This window comes from Ochotona curzoniae, unplaced genomic scaffold, assembly GCF_017591425.1.
Source record: "Ochotona curzoniae isolate NIBS_2020 unplaced genomic scaffold, NIBS_Ocur_1.0 scaffold_4683, whole genome shotgun sequence".
In the NCBI taxonomy this organism is placed as follows: domain Eukaryota; kingdom Metazoa; phylum Chordata; class Mammalia; order Lagomorpha; family Ochotonidae; genus Ochotona; species Ochotona curzoniae.
Window position 1 is genome coordinate 32,987,638 of NW_024467121.1, and position 15,851 is coordinate 33,003,488.

General features: G+C 40.8%; 1 protein-coding gene across 1 annotated transcript in view; it reads left to right on the forward strand.

The window, feature by feature from the left end:
- Positions 1 to 15,851, forward strand: part of DIP2C (disco interacting protein 2 homolog C) — a 377,029-nt gene that overhangs the window by 256,257 nt on the left and 104,921 nt on the right. The window contains exons 5-8 of the mRNA XM_040967822.1: positions 2,520 to 2,729; positions 11,855 to 11,989; positions 13,523 to 13,642; positions 14,914 to 15,111. Coding sequence (XP_040823756.1) covers positions 2,520 to 2,729; positions 11,855 to 11,989; positions 13,523 to 13,642; positions 14,914 to 15,111 — 663 coding nt within the window. The remainder of the gene's footprint in view (positions 1 to 2,519; positions 2,730 to 11,854; positions 11,990 to 13,522; positions 13,643 to 14,913; positions 15,112 to 15,851) is intronic.

Genomic DNA, 15,851 nt, shown 5'->3' on the forward strand with positions numbered 1-15,851 from the left:
AAAGTGGATATGGGTTATTGAACACTCATACGGTAAACTACAGGAGAGAACTTGAAAAAATAAACATGTGAATATGTATATATACTCAGGTATATATGACATGGGAAATACATCTTGTCTGGTGAAATGCTCAGCTAAGACCATACATGCAGAAAAATAAACACAAAAGGATAAGAGTAAACAAAAAGCAGCCAACAAAGAAAACTAGGATATATACTAATTCAGATATTACTTTCAGCACTAACATTCCAGAAACTGTTGAAAGACAGACTGTCAGAGTGCCTAGAACAAGACTCAGTTACATGCTAATCTGTAATAAAGAGACTACAAGCATTCAAATAGATGCAGTACAGCACATGGAGAAAGCTGTGGTCATACACGCTGTTGCTAAGAAAAAAGTGCAAGTTCTTACGTAATTTTAGACAATAAGGAAAAGTTTGAGATAAGATCATTGCATACTAAGTAATCGATTTTCCATGAAAGAAGGCTTAATGCTTAATGAAAAACTCTTAATAGCATTAAAATATTCTGTTCTCAGAAATTCAGATGAATTAGTCTAACATTCAAAATGCTGTTTACACACCTGTTTTAAATATTGGTCCACCTGAGTTAAATGTCCATCTCTGGTTTCTGCGTCCAGCTTCCTGCTCATGCAGATTTCTGAAAGACGGATGTGAGGTAACTGGGTTTCTGCCATCCTTGGGGTCCGAGTTTCCGCCTCCTTTTGGATCAGTCCAGTCCTGACTGCTACAGGTTTCTTTAGGAGTGAACTGTTGGATTAGAGCTCTTATTCTGTCTATCTCAGGTTTTTAGAGAAATAGACTACTCCTGCAGGCAGAAAATCAATGAAGACAAACTTAATTCAACAGTACCATCCGTCAGCTGGCTTTAATTATCATCTGTAGACTGCCTCTTACACCTGTAGCAGAATATCCAATTTTCCTCAGGCTTGCATGGAACATTCATCAGCGCAAACCACATTATGGGCTGTAAGACACACCTGAATAGATTTAAGAATAGGAATCAAATGATCATGCTTTCAACTGCAGTTGAATTACAAGAGAAATCAACCCAAAATAATAACTGAAGAACACCTTAAAATTACCAGATTATACAGCACATTTTTTTAAATTAAGCATTTATCAACGAAACTCTCTCTCAAGGAAAATTCTTAAAATAAGCAGCACTTAGAGGGAAATTTACAGGATTGAATACATACATTAGAGAAGAAAGTCTTAAATCTAATAAGCTTCCACTGTGGAAAGCTACAGAAAAGAAGAGTGAATTAAGGTCTATGTAAAAAGAAGAAAAAAGTAACAGCAGAAATCAGTGAAAGACATAGAAAAAATCATGTATATCCATGTCTTAAAAAGTTCAAGTCTGAACTTATAAAAGGAGTGAGTTTCATGTTTGCATATATTACATTTTCATATAAATTATGTGCAAGGTCAAGTGGAGACCAGAGAATTTTCAGACACCTAGTATTGGTGCATTTGCTAATAAATATCTAACAAATAAATGTATAAGAGCTTTCAGAAAGCCTAGGTCATAAGATGATGATAGAGCAGTAATGTAAATATTCCTTACCATGATTATTTTATTAAAAGGATGTCTGTTTCTTAAGACTGCCAGTACTCTAGTTAAATGTTCCGGGGTTGCTCACACATCTTCCTTCCTGACATCTCAGATAACTCCCTTGTAGGTAGAATCCTAGCTGGCATTCCTGCATCAAAGTTCAGATAATCAGTGTGCGAGTAATTCACTCTTAAAACCTGTGCTACTAAGTAAAGCATTATTAAATATTTTCATTAATTTAAAAAAATGTGTATTTCTCTCAAGCCTCGACATCCAGTTTTCACAGACAAAAATAAACCTACTCACGAAAAATTTTATTACTGTTCTGTCAAACTAAATGGTTTGAGAACAAAATGGCATATGGTGTAAGTTTATCGTATTGCACCCTCGAGAGGCTGAGCTTGCAGAGCATAAACAGTGGCAGAAAGAAGGTGGAGACTCTGTTATTAAGTGCATTTTTTCCTGTGCCCTTTCTTTATCAATACCTTCATCTTTGAGAAGGTCAGATAATTGTTCTCAAACTAAATGCTAACAATCATTTTTGGCTCATAAAAAAGTTAGGACTGAAAATTCATACTTTGAAACAGGAGAGTAGCAAATGCATTTTGAACCTTAGAGAATGCCACCCCATACTTCACCTCAGTGGATGGAGGCAGAGAAATCATTTCTTCCCAAACTGTTGGGTGATAGCAATCAGTGCCTTTGACTAAGATTTATATCCTCAAAGTAAGCATTTTATCTAATATTCATGTAAGGTGTTCTGCGTAAAACAATTTATTGTACTAAAAATGATAAAAAGTGGGATAACATCTTAAAAGCGTTTGAGGTACTCATCACATGGTTACTTTGTAAGGTGTGTGCGTTTTGGCAGTGTTCAGAGAGAAGCTGAAATTGGTGTTGCTTTGCTGCAGTCGATAGCAATTCGCATCTCTTTTCCCACACAGATACCTCTTCTGGTTCAGAAGATGAAGGCTCGGTGCAGGGAGATTCCCAGGGTACCCCCACCTCCAGCCAAGGCAGCATCAACATGGAGCACTGGATCAGCCAGGCCATCCACGGCTCTACCACATCTACCACCTCCTCTTCCTCCACACAGAGCGGGGGCAGTGGGGCTGCCCACAGGCTAGCAGATGTCATGGCCCAGACACACATAGGTAAGTGCACTTGGAAGGCTGGCTTTCCCTTGTTTCTCTTCTTCCTTTGTTCTCATCCATGTAACCACTGAGCAGCCCTGTCAATCCATACATGTTCTCTCTTTGTTCTGATTCTATCAAATCAGGAGAATGCAGGGGCCCCCTGCTTTGGGCTGCTCTGGTTTTATTGTTTCTGAAATGTTACCCTGTTGGCTTTTACCACCTCCATCTCTAACAGAATCTGTGGAGCTTTCTGTTCACAAAGGGATGCATTCGCCTTCATTAGGGAAATCTGCCTGCATGTTTTCTGCTTACATGTTTGCTCACATATACTCCTAATGAAATTGTGGTAGTGCTGGTAAACAAGATGGGCAATTGCAATGCAGAATTGCAATGACTTTGGGAATCATTTAAGCTCATAATGCTGAGATTTCTTGACTGTTTCATGCTGTTTTGTACATAGGTCCTGTCTTTTAGAAGAAACATGACGTTAGGCAGCCTTGCCTTGAGACACTTAAAACAGTAGGAGAAAGGCGAATTATTAGAGGGAAATGGGCTCTGTGTGTTGCGTGAGATATATGAAATGTATGATAGATCACATGTTGTCCTGCCCCCATTTGGGCCCTGTGTGTCTGTTACACATCATGTCCTGGGGCAAGTCTTCTTCTAGTGTGCTTGGGGAGAAGTAGGATGTCCAGATCTACTCTGATCTATTTTTAGCTGTGGACTAAGATCTTTAAATAGGTCAGTGAGAGTTCTTCATAAAGTAAACTGTTTGCCTTGAATATGGTTCGGAATGGTCTTTCAATTAAGATAGAAATGCAAAGGAAGGATGATTATCCAGGTCATCAGAAGGCCAGTACTTACAGTATTGCCTCCAGTCGTAGAGTATGGGAGACAGGTGCACACTCCATGCTAGATCCAAAACTGATGCAGGGAAATCTATCTACAGAATGGGTGAGTGTAATGAATGAGTTAAACACTTCACAAACAGGCACCCACAGTCGTTAATTCCATGTCATTAATTGCTCAACAGCCAGAAGAGTTTCAGACTGACGTCTTAGGTCTCAGCCCCATTAAACACTCAGGGAATACAGTCAAAGCTAAAGGCATCAACTCCTTGCATATCCCAAAACAAGTCCATTTGTCCGCTATGAGGAGTGCTGCCTCTGCTCTTATTTCCATTAACTGATGCTGGCATCTCAAAGTCATTTCTGCTTGTTTGGGTTTGTTCATTGGAGAAGACTATCAGAAATCATTTTTTTTTAAATCTCTCAGAACTTTAGTAAGAGGGAGAAGATAGGAATATTATTCAAAAGTGTATGAAGTCATTTATTCAATTTTAGTTTAACACCTTTTCAAGAATAGATATGCCAGCTAATGTAAGCTACTAGCCTCTATGTGAAACTGAGTACATCTAAAAGATGACCTAAAATGAGAGGCCAGCAGATAATGTGTGTAAAATGAAGTTTCTTGAGTAAGACACAAGAAACCAGGCTAGTAGCTGAGTCTCTCTCAGCTGTCGCTGGCACCTGCACTCAGGGTTGAGACAGCACCTGTGGCTTGGAAGGCTTCACCTTCTCTCACTGTAATCACTTCTAAGGACAGGCAAAGAACCCTGAAAGGAACAATGCACAATGCTTAGAACACTGGAGGAAATTATAGCATGGAGAATTAAATGTATCAAGACTATAAAAGGTTGCATTACTCACATGTATCAGGACTTAGTGTAGCCTAAAAATAAATCTCAAGTGCTTGTGTGACATTTCAGCAGTGGCACCCAGACAAGTTCCTAGAATACCTGGGAATTTTTCTGTAAGCAGCGATTTCTTCTTGCTGAAGAAAACAGTGGTAAAATACTGAAGCGTGAGAAAAGAATTAAAGTATTTTATTGCTGCGACAGAACAAAAGAAGTCAGAGATTGACAGCATCTGACCCTTGTTGAGATTGTCAGAATTAACTTTACAAGAAAATAGCTTGAGTGTGTGTGATTATTTTAAGGAATTTAGTGCAAAAAATAAGCTCCTGAGTTGCAATTGCTGATTCCTGCTTGTGAAGGCACTTGAGTAGATAATGTAGACGCCTCTTTTACCAGAGAGGGAAAAATGCCAAGGGGTTAAAGACCATCCAGTTGTCACAAAGTGGACAGTTCTTTCTTGTGGAGATCAAACTACAAGGTTTTGGTTTTTTGGTTCTTTGTTTGGTTTGGTTTTTTGATTTCTTGTGGGTTTTTCTGCAAACATAATTGTGCCCATATTTAAAGGAGAATTTCTCACAGTATCTCAGTAGTCAGGTTTAGCATAAGACTCAAAATCTGGATCCATTTCATTCTGCTTTTTCTCTTGCTTTGCTATCTTGGAAGCCATGCTTTACTGTCCTATTTAATAGTGCCGACAAGAATGCTGCATCCTGAGGGTGCATGGACTGAGGAGATGTATGCTGGGGATGCAAGAAAACCAGACCTGCCTTTAAGCCAACACTGTGTGTCACAAAGGAGAATCATGAATGGGGTGCATGCACTTTAGGCCTGCTCTCCACAGCATGAGACTGAATGACTGCTGATCATCATTAGGAAGTATTTACCAAGAGTCCTTTTGTATGCAGTGCTTTTCAAAAATGATTAAAAGAGAGAACAATGAGAGAATCAGTATTAAAAAGAGTAGAATTTAGAACAAGTTGAATTGATGGGATGATTTTTACCTTTAAGAGGTATATTTGTAAAAAAAAAAAAAAATTGAGGAATAATATAAGCACTAGTTAACTCAGTAAAAATGGGGACCTTGAATTGAAACTTTATTAGTGAACACATACAGTAAGAAATAGCAAAGCAGAATAGATATTAGTGTACATTCAGCATCAAACTTTGAAATCTAGGAAATTTGCGAGGGTTTTTAGCTAAGGCACTCTGTTATTTTTTTGGCTCCAGTTGTTTTCTCTGTAACATGATAACATTGTCACGTGGCTCCATGGGCATGTTTTGGAGGTACATTTTCATTAACCAAGACATCCAAAGAGGTAGTTGCCATTGCCAGAGTATCTTAAGTTCAGTTAACAGCAATGCTGCTTTCTGTGTGTGATGTTTCTAGGAGTAGCACATTTCTACATTATTGCCTGCTAAGAAGATAGGAAATCAGAAGATGATCATAGTATCCCAGAGAGGAATGCATGGTGCTTACTTGATAAATAATTAGCTGGAGTTGGCAGTCATACGTTTTCATTTTATGATTCTACTTTATTAGGTAATTTGTACAGACATTGTGTTAAATTACCCTAATTTGTGTTTGTATAATCATCCAAAGTATCAGAGAATTCTTTTATAATCTCTCTACTGATACTGTTCAAACATTTGTAGACAGCCTTAAAATATCACATACATGATTGAAGATGGTGATGTTGCCAAAATCTTCTGCTTTGGAATTGGGATCTTCATTCCCTCCCAGCTGGAATGCTTTTGCATCTAGAGCTTTGTAATTTTAGAGTAGGTCAGTAAATTTTTCCTGCAAAGAATCAAAGAATAAATATTTTAAATCCTGTGGGCCATGAGACTCCTCTTGCAACTACACAGCTCTTTTGTGATATAAAAAATTAGCTATTGACAATCAAGAAGCAAATGGGAATGCCAATGTGCTTGTAACAGACTTCATTTATTGAAACAGGTGTCAGGGAAAATTAAACCATATTAGTGAAAAACAAACAGGGAAGTCGGAAAGGATGATACATTCTGTAACACCAAACAGAATTGCAGACTTTTACCAGTGGCATTATTTTGTGTGTCTTGTTTAGCTCAGCCCTGAGAGAAGCCTGTCTTGAAAGATGAATGACCTCCTTCGCTAATCTGACTCTGAATTTCTAATTGAGTCCAAGTGCTGCCTTCCCATCTTTCACCCTCATATTTAGTTTGTAATTAAGCTGAGATGTACAGAAATACATTCGCTAAAATTGAGCAAACACGCTTCAAGAATCTGGGTTAGATGCCTTGTTATACTTAGCTTCTTTTCTGCTCAGGGTCTCCATCTTTCTCCATCCTCCATTACTGTTTGCTTTTTCTGGAAAGCAGTATTCATTCCTTCCAAGTTTCGTTGGCTCACCTTCACTCTTGATCCCTACCACTAGTTTGCATCTGTCTCTCCCCATCTGTCTCACCTCAGGCTTGGATGATGTCTGCCTGTCATTCTCTTCTACTCCCACTCCTAGTCCTCCTCCCCTGAAGATCAGCTTTGCTTCTGGGAGCTGCTTTTCCCATGCTTCCTCTGTACTTGCTGTTTCCATCTACCCCTGCAGGGTGAAAAGGACTGCCTTCTCTTCCACAACATATCCTGTATCATGTACCAGATCGATGTTTCAAACACCTGTTGAGCATATGCTCACCATACCCAAACCTGGTCCTTGAGAACAACAGATTGCCTACTGGGAACTCATTTGTTATCTCTTATCAGACCTCAGGAACCTCAACTGTCTGACTCCTTCTTGATCCCATGTTCCCTCAGTGTTCAGGACTTGACATCTAGCAACCACATTGTCTGACATGCTGCCTCTGGCCATAATTGCACCTGAAACTCTTCTTTGTTGGAACTTTTGCAATCCCTTCTGACTTCAGATCTCTCCCCCTTTCATGCTGTCCTATTGCTCATGTCCCCATGGGTATTGTTGAAGCACAGGATTGGTCTCTGTCTCGTTTCTCCAGAAATGTACTGGGAGTTTTCACCTTCCAAACTGATAGTGCCTAAGTGGATTTTATCCCAAGTCAGAGCAATGTTTTGGAGGTCCAAAACTGTCTGAACCCTTCAGTCACTCTGAACACCATTGTGCAAGGAGTTGTACTTGATTTTGTGAGAATGTATTGAGTTCTCACTTTACCTTAATGTCCATATGGCAATGCATCTATTCATTTACATGCACTTGTTCAATGTTCGGATGTATTTCACTCAAAATAGTAACAATCTACTATAGTTTTATGGTTATGAATTTTGCACATTGCTTTCTTAGAGTTCTTGACAGGCCACAGAAGATAAAAAGGCAGAGGGAAACCTTTCCCCATTACCCCACCCCCCTACCGTTGTGCGCGAAGGGAACCAAAACCGGTCATAGCCATGTTAATTACCATTCAATTGTAACATTGAGATAATGCGTCATTTATAACTTACTTTTCTCAGCCACAGTAAGGAGTAAATAGTAATCATGTTTTGCAGAGGAGTAAACCAAAACTTACAAAACTTAAGTTTGTTGCCCAAGTACAGTCAAGCACTCCCAATGTCAAGCAGGAAATTCAGGGCACTTCTTCCCTTCTTCTTGGAATTGTCTCCACCTTGCCATGCATCTCTTACAAAACAGAAGAGATGCTTCCCCAGGCAACAGTCCCATCAAGTTTTTTTTTTTAATTTATTTTTTTAAATTGTTGATTATATTGTATTATGAGACACAGTTCCATAGGTACTGGGATTCTCCCCTCCCTTCCTCCCACTCTCCCCCCATGGTGGATTCCTCTACCCCGTTGTGAGACCACAGTTCAAGTTCAGTTGAGACACCCTCATTGTAAGCATATACCAAGCATAGAGTCCAGCATCTTATTATCCAGATAAGTTCATCTACTTCTTGGGGAGACCTTCTCTGGTCTGAAGGCAGGGCCGAGAGAGCAAAATCCCGATCAATTAAAAGCCCCAGCAGCAACAATATATATAGTTATGGAATTAACTATATATATTGAGTAAACAATATGCTAAAATTACATGCAAGTTTTAACAACCAGGTGTGACTATTTCAATGACATTTTAACAATTGAGGTGCAAAACAGTTTTGGGGGGGTATGCAGAGAAATCTTTCATACCTTGGTGAGGAGTACTTGTTCTTTGTGTTCTACCCAGTAGGGTATGCGTGAGTCGATGCTGACCAATCTTTCTTTGTTGTTCTCTGTTTATCCATTCCAATTTGTGTGTGTATGTGAGTGTGTGTGTTTGGGGGGGGCTGGAGTGACCCTGTTGGTCATTGCAGAGGGTGGGGGCCCAGAGCTGGAACCAAGCAAGGACCAGAGAGAGCTCCTCTCCCTTGTCCCGAAGGAAGTTCACTGCACTTCTGATTCTGAGGACCGCTCATGGTTCCTGGCTGTTGTTCCGATGGCTTTGGATCCTATGAGGAAGGACTTGGGCTTCTTCCATCTCATGTAGTAGGACCAAAGAGGAGGGGGTGGATGTCCTTTGAGTTCTCGGCCTCCGAAGGCATTCCAGTTCCTCGTGGTCTCTGTGGCAGTTGTGTAGTCCTTGGTGCCCATTCTGATAGACCTTGGTGGGGAATCCGGGAGTCCCTATGATTGGGATACAAGCCTCCTCCTGTCCTGCTCTGCTCTGGGGCTCTCCCCTATTCTGTGCATATGACCACCTGTTAAAAGATTATTAGGGTCACTCCTGATTCCCCCTGTATGTCTTTGTAGTTTTTACTATTGTCTAATGCTGTTCTGAATCTATGGTCTATAGGTTGCCTGTCCTGTTCCTGTAGGTTACACTACACGGCTTTCTCACACATTTAAAGGAGATGAGAGATTTCTCTGTGCTCCCACCCTTCTGTGTATCACAAGGTTTTGGAAGTATATTGGGTGTTACAATCATTCAAAACACGTGGGATGAGACCATATTAGTTGCAGGTTCACCTGAGGAAGATTTACCGTCATTGGAAATCTTTAGGGTTGTTTTGCGTCCCCAAAGCACTGTGGGTTTGGCATGGAGCTGTCTGAGCAGCATTCAGAGAACCAAAATCCCAGGGTTCCCTGGCCGGGCGGCCAGCAGGCAGAGCCTAGAGCCAATTGGCGCACTGGCAAGCCTGGAGCGGCTCCCCATGTGGGCGTGGGAGCCGCCTTGGTGCTTACCAGGTTAGAAACGGCCAGACCCAGGGACCCCCAGCCGCCACTCTGTCAGAGTAAACTAGGGCAGCTTGCATCAATCAGCACAGCTGCAGAGTCTCTCTGGCTTCCTGGTAGATGCCAGTTTCCGAGCTGATGATCCTGCAGTGATAGCACATGCAAGGAGTCTAAAAAGGAGAGGGAGCAGAGCTGACATCAGTAAATCTAGGAAATACCTTGAAGCCACCCAGCTGTGACTGATCCTATATTTTAATCACCTAGATGTGTCAGAATTATTTTTTCAGCCATCAAAGTAGGAACACCACCCAACACGAAGATCAGTTGGCCATCCCCAGTACAAGCCAGTCTGAAAGTTATCGAAATGCAGTGAGCTCACCTTTTATCTGCCATTGTTTGAAGTAGCTGCTGTCATTTGAGGCAATGTTTTCTCATCTCATCTATTGTATTTTCATTTGAAAGGGTTAGCCCTGAAGAGATGGAGTTTCAGAAAATATGATGATTCTGAAACCTGCCCATATGGCAAAGGTACGGGTGGAGTGTGATACAGAAGATAGGGTCTGAAATGGCAAAGAGGTCATCTGAAAGATTCCCTTCCTTTTTCTGCTGGCCATTTCAGTCTGGTAACGCATCCTGCCTGTATTCGCCTTCATTCCTGACAACACTCATGGGTCAGATTCCCCTACCCAACCCATGACAAGGGGGCTTGCTTCTTCCCTTGGCTAAGACCTAAGCAACAGCCTGCAAGAGTGTGTTTGTTTGCTAGGGCCGGCCTAACCACACACCACACACTGGAGGGGTTACACACAAAAGTTGATCGTCTCACTGTTCTGGAAGCTGGGAGGTGGCTGCCTTCTTCCTGTGTCTTCCTATGGCCCAGCCTCTGTGAGGCTGTCTCTTCGTTTCCATCACTTGTGAGAGTTCATAGTGGATTGCAACTCACCATAAAAGCCTCATGTTCCTTTAATTACCTGCTTCAGAGACGCTATCTTTAAATATAGTCAACTCAGTTTACAGGGGCCTGAGACTTCAGTCTACAAATTTTGGTGTTCAACTTCAGCCCTTCACAGGGCAAGTGCTTTAGGAAGGGTTAAATGGGAAGTAGGAAACTTGCCTTGTTGCTGAACCGCTATTTAGGGGGCAGTCACCACCTCGCCACCTGATAGACTCCACAAAACCATTGCAACATCCAGACCTTGTTACAGGGATGCTGCCCTTTGCCATGCTCATCTCATAGAATGCTAGCATTTAGAATATCTTCACCCAGCAAGTATTTAAATGATTAAAGAGTCTGAGTGCTTTTGTATATTTGCTGGTTTAATTCCCACCATAACCTTCTGAGGCTAGGTATTACTGTGTCCGTGTTACAGAAAAGGAAACTGGAGCCTAGAAGTTTGATTATGGTAACTCAGGTGGAAGCAGTGAGCCCAGAGCCCCGAGTTTACAGACTGTGTGATCTTCTAGGTCTCATACTTAACCACATTGCCTCTTGCCTCCCAGGTCAGTGTACGTGGGACCTAGGGCTCATGGTCGGCAATCCAGGAAAATCAGGATGACTCGATGACCTGGATTGCCACATTGGAAATGTACCCAGGAAATTGAATCAATGCTTCACTCCTCAGTCATTCCCATGTGGGGTTACATATGCTTACTTCTTGAAACATCTTGATCCACATTAATCCTGAATTCCATATTTTTTGATTTATCCATTTACTAAAATTTACTGGCAACTCTCAAGTGAATACATACAGCTTGTGTTTCACAATTATTCCTGGACTCTCTCAAGGTCCTAAATAATTTGAATTAGCCAGTGCACACATTTCTACCTGAAACCAAACACAGTTGCAGCAGTGATTGCCCTTATTTGATGGTTGAGAAAACTGAGGCAAAAGAGAGGCTAAGATACTTTGTAAGATCTCTGAGTTTGTAGAACTGCCTTTGAAATCTCAGGTTATCTGGCTGCAAAGTGGAACACTTAACTTCCCTGGCTGAAGTAGATGAGAAGATTTACTTCTGTCTTCTGTTTCAGAACATGGTTTTCGTTCACATGCTATCATGATGTCCTGTTTTGTAACTGTACATTACATTTTACTTTGTTCTATTTATAGCACCATAAATTATCTCTAAGATCATCTTTGTCCTAAGTTTTGTGGCACACTGGTTCATAGTAATCTCACTCTTTGATGGCGTGTAAGAGAATGATGATCTGTTTGTCAGGGCCCTACCTGGCTTCTGTCTTTGTTGAGTCTTGTCCTTTACATAGCCACCTTAGGAAACCTCATCCTGTTGTTCTTTACAGAAAATCATTCTGCACCTCCCGATGTAACAACTTACACCTCAGAACACTCCATACAAGTAGAAAGGCCACAGGGCTCAACTACATCCCGGACAGCACCAAAGTATGGCAACGCTGAGCTCATGGAGACCGGAGACGGTATGTCTGAAAGGGTTGCTTTTTTTTTGTTTGTTTTTTTCCCCTCCTTTGCCTTTCTAAGCTCATGACTACACGTGTTTCTTCCAGACAGATAATGCATTCATTGAGTCTGATTTATTAGAATTTTCTGTGAACTCTCATAGAAGATGGTGGCTAAGTACAAGACATGCAGATTTTGTTCAAGTTGACCAAGAGAGTTACTCATTAAAAAGAAACATTAAAAATGTTCCAGAAATTTAGTCATGAAAAGAAAAAAAAAATCATTAAGGCACTGATGTTCTTGCTGATGAATGAATAATGTGATTCAATAATTAAGAAATTAGAGAACAAATGTCAAGAACATAAATAGTTTCTTGTAAGACAAGATGGAATTAGATGTAAAAGAGAATAATAGATAAATCCAAACCAGTGTCTTTAACTTAAAGAAAGGGCTTTTAAAAGTTTGTATTGGGAAAAAAATATCAGTTATTTCACAGAAATATATTGGTGGAGGAGTTCTGCTTTACTCTCCACCTATTTAACTTGATATGTTCTGTTACACCAGCCATTTCTATTACCCAACACAAAGCAGCAGAACTTGAACATGAACTTGATGTTTTGTTCTACTTTTCTTAAATCCATATCCTAATTTAGTGCACAAGCTAAAATAGAATCTGCCAATAAAATAAAGATGCCTTTTTGGTGGAAAAAGAAAAAATGGGTGAAATAAAGTTGCTGAATTACCCAATTACCATATGATTTAGTTGGGTTTTTTCTTAAATGATGCCCCTTTATTTGTTATAAGTATATTATAAATGGGATTTTTTATCAGTACATTTAAGTAACACATGTGCTAGTGTTGTTGCACAGAAATTTGCATCTCTAGACTTTGCAGAATTGCATTGCCTAAATAGGTTTCAAGGGTGCATAGAAAGGCCTTTATCTTTCTGAGAGAGGATGGGCTGTGATGTGCTGATTGTGCATTCTGAGCCCCTGCTTCCTTGGATGGCTCAGGCAGCCCTGACTGTCCAAGAGTGAGTTGTAACCCAGACCCCATATAACTCCTGAGTGTGAATCACCAGCAGGACATCCATTTTGCCTATGTGGGGTGGAACACTGGAAGTCTTACAAGAAACAGACTCGGGGAAGGACTGACTGCACTCTCAGCTCCTTGACCTGCTTGAAGGGAAGCCTGAGACCCTGTTTCTGAGGGGATTGCCTTTTGGAAATGACAGGTTTGTAAGATGTTAGAGGTTGGCTCAGGCTCATGTGTGACCTTGAGGCACATCTCCTAAAATGGTGAAAGAGAACCATTTCCCCTGCTGTGGAAAAGGCACAGTTCTCCCTCCATTGCTTAGCGGGCAGCAGCCTTACACGGGTTGTTTGCCTGCCTACCAGTGGATGTTCTTCGTGTTCAAAGCTTTCATCTTGGGCCCAGTTTGTAGCTGACAGCTCTGGAGATGCAGCCAAGAAATTTCATTTGGAGCCATTTCTTAGCAGTTGCTTCTTCTGACTGATGGGTGGTCCATCCACCCTGTGGTTTCTGTTTTTCAGGAGTACCAGTAAGTAGCCGAGTATCTGCAAAAATCCAGCAGCTTGTTAATACCCTCAAACGACCTAAACGACCACCTTTACGAGAATTCTTTGTGGATGACTTTGAAGAATTGTTAGAAGGTAACAGAAAACAAAACCAAACCCTTTTCCACCTGTTCCACCAATGGTCCCATAAACAATAGTAAGATTTTTTTCTTCATCATTTCCACATTTTGGTTATCTTTTGTCTGTGTGTGTGTGTCTTTTTTTAAAGAGCAACAACCTTGGCATTCACTTTACGACATAAATCTAGACGAGTGTAGGTGCTATGCCTACATGGCTGTGTTGATGATGCACCAAGCGCTGGTGCAGTTGGATAAAACTCTGAAATTTACTGTCACTCTTGGTAGAGCATGAACATGTTCTATGAGCCAGGTCTGTTTTGAAAGACTCTGGAAGGTAATAGAAATCCAAGTAAGTTATGCTAAACCTTAGCTCCCAGTAAAGTGCTTCATTCAGAATGAGCTTGGAGAGACAGAGACATGAAAAGTGTGACAGATCAGGTCTGTTCTCCTGTCCCTCCCACCCTTCACACGTGCATCTGGTGTCTTAACTCCTAGACGCATGTGAACGTTTTAATACAAACAGTATAAACTTCACAACTGCAGCTGATATAGTAACCACCTGGATGCATGTGAGCAGACAACATAAAGCCCAAACAGAAAAAGATTGCCTGTTACAGCAAACTCTAACTCCTTATTTTCTGACTTATTAAGCCTCAACTAAAACATTGCGGATATTATATCCAGCAGGTGAAATTTGTCAATTATGAAGTATTAAAATAAAAATATTTTCCAGAAGGGAGAGGAACAGTTTGTTTCTCACTTATCTAAAGAACTAGAAAGATTATATCTTATGGTGTAGTCTTTTCTGTTTTACTTAAAGCAAATTTTTTTCTGTACTCTTTTTGGGGTAGTTGTTACCCATTTAAAACTTACATCTCACTATTTCAGGGCAAATATCATTTATCAGAATGCCAGGACTGTAGATCTGTAATTACTAATGTGTACTGGGAATTTCCATTTTAAACATGGCTATTTATATCCTAGACTTTAGGCATGGCTCAGTGTCAGTTTTATACTTGTGGTCAGTTTGCAAATGTGCTTGGGTCTTTGTAATATCTACATTCCTGTATTGCCTTGGAAATTCTAAGAATTAAGCATTTTCCTTACTTCCTTGGGGCCAATCAATAGATCACAACACTGTTTCTCAGGGGAAAAAAGCGTGATTTCTGTAAACTGATAAATGTGTACCTTAAGTATAAATCTAGCTTCTTTATAGAGCCTAAGACAGTAAGCATGCCATTATGGATGTAATCTTCTTGAAAACCTTTTGTATTTGAATGTATTCAGTTCAACAACCAGATCCGAACCAACCAAAGCCAGAGGGAGCCCAGATGCTGGCCATGCGTGGGGAGCAGCTGGGAGTGGTCACCAACTGGCCGCCATCTTTAGAAGCTGCACTGCAGCGATGGGGAACCATCTCGCCAAAGGCCCCCTGCTTGACCACCATGGACACAAACGGAAAGCCCCTGTACATCCTCACTTACGGTAATCCCATGAGGCCCACTCCCTTTTCTTTGGTTTATTTCTGTATGTAATTGTTAGTGTCTGCGTCAAAGAACTGCATCTCTTAAGATAGTTGACTTGTGTCTGTGCTGCCTATGGTACAGAAATAAATGGAATCTAGAGGGGAAGCTATTTGTTTTCAGAATGAAAAGTTATGTGTCTTTTTTTTTTTAGTTAAAATCAAAAGTGTTTAATAAACCTGATGCAATGTTAGATTTCACTCTATGAATTTATGTGGCATATTTTGAAATCTTTGCTTTGCATAAGAATTGGTAGTTAAGGAATGCATGTCTGAATACTTTGACAGTAGCTTGGGCGATAACTCTAGCACAGCCCACCATCCTAAATTGAAGTCCCAAAAGATCACATCTGGCCTGATGGTTAAAACACAGCCTGGGATGCTCACATCCATCTGGGTTTGAGATCCAGCTGTGTTTCTGGTTCCAGCTGCCAGCCATCATGTACTCTGGAAGGTAGCAAGTGACAGCTCAAGTCACAGGGTTTCAGGGGCCACCCAGGTGGAAGAGGTGCACTGAGCTTCCATTTCTGACCTTAGGCTCTTGCCCAGCCTCTCCTGTTGGAGATATTTAGGGTATAAACCAGTAGATGGAGGGTGCCTTTGTCTGGCTCTGTCTCTCAGACGAGTAAATAATACATTCAGAGATCTCCAAGGTTAAAAAAAAAGAATACCTAACATTTAGGAGCAGTACCAAAGATGCTTT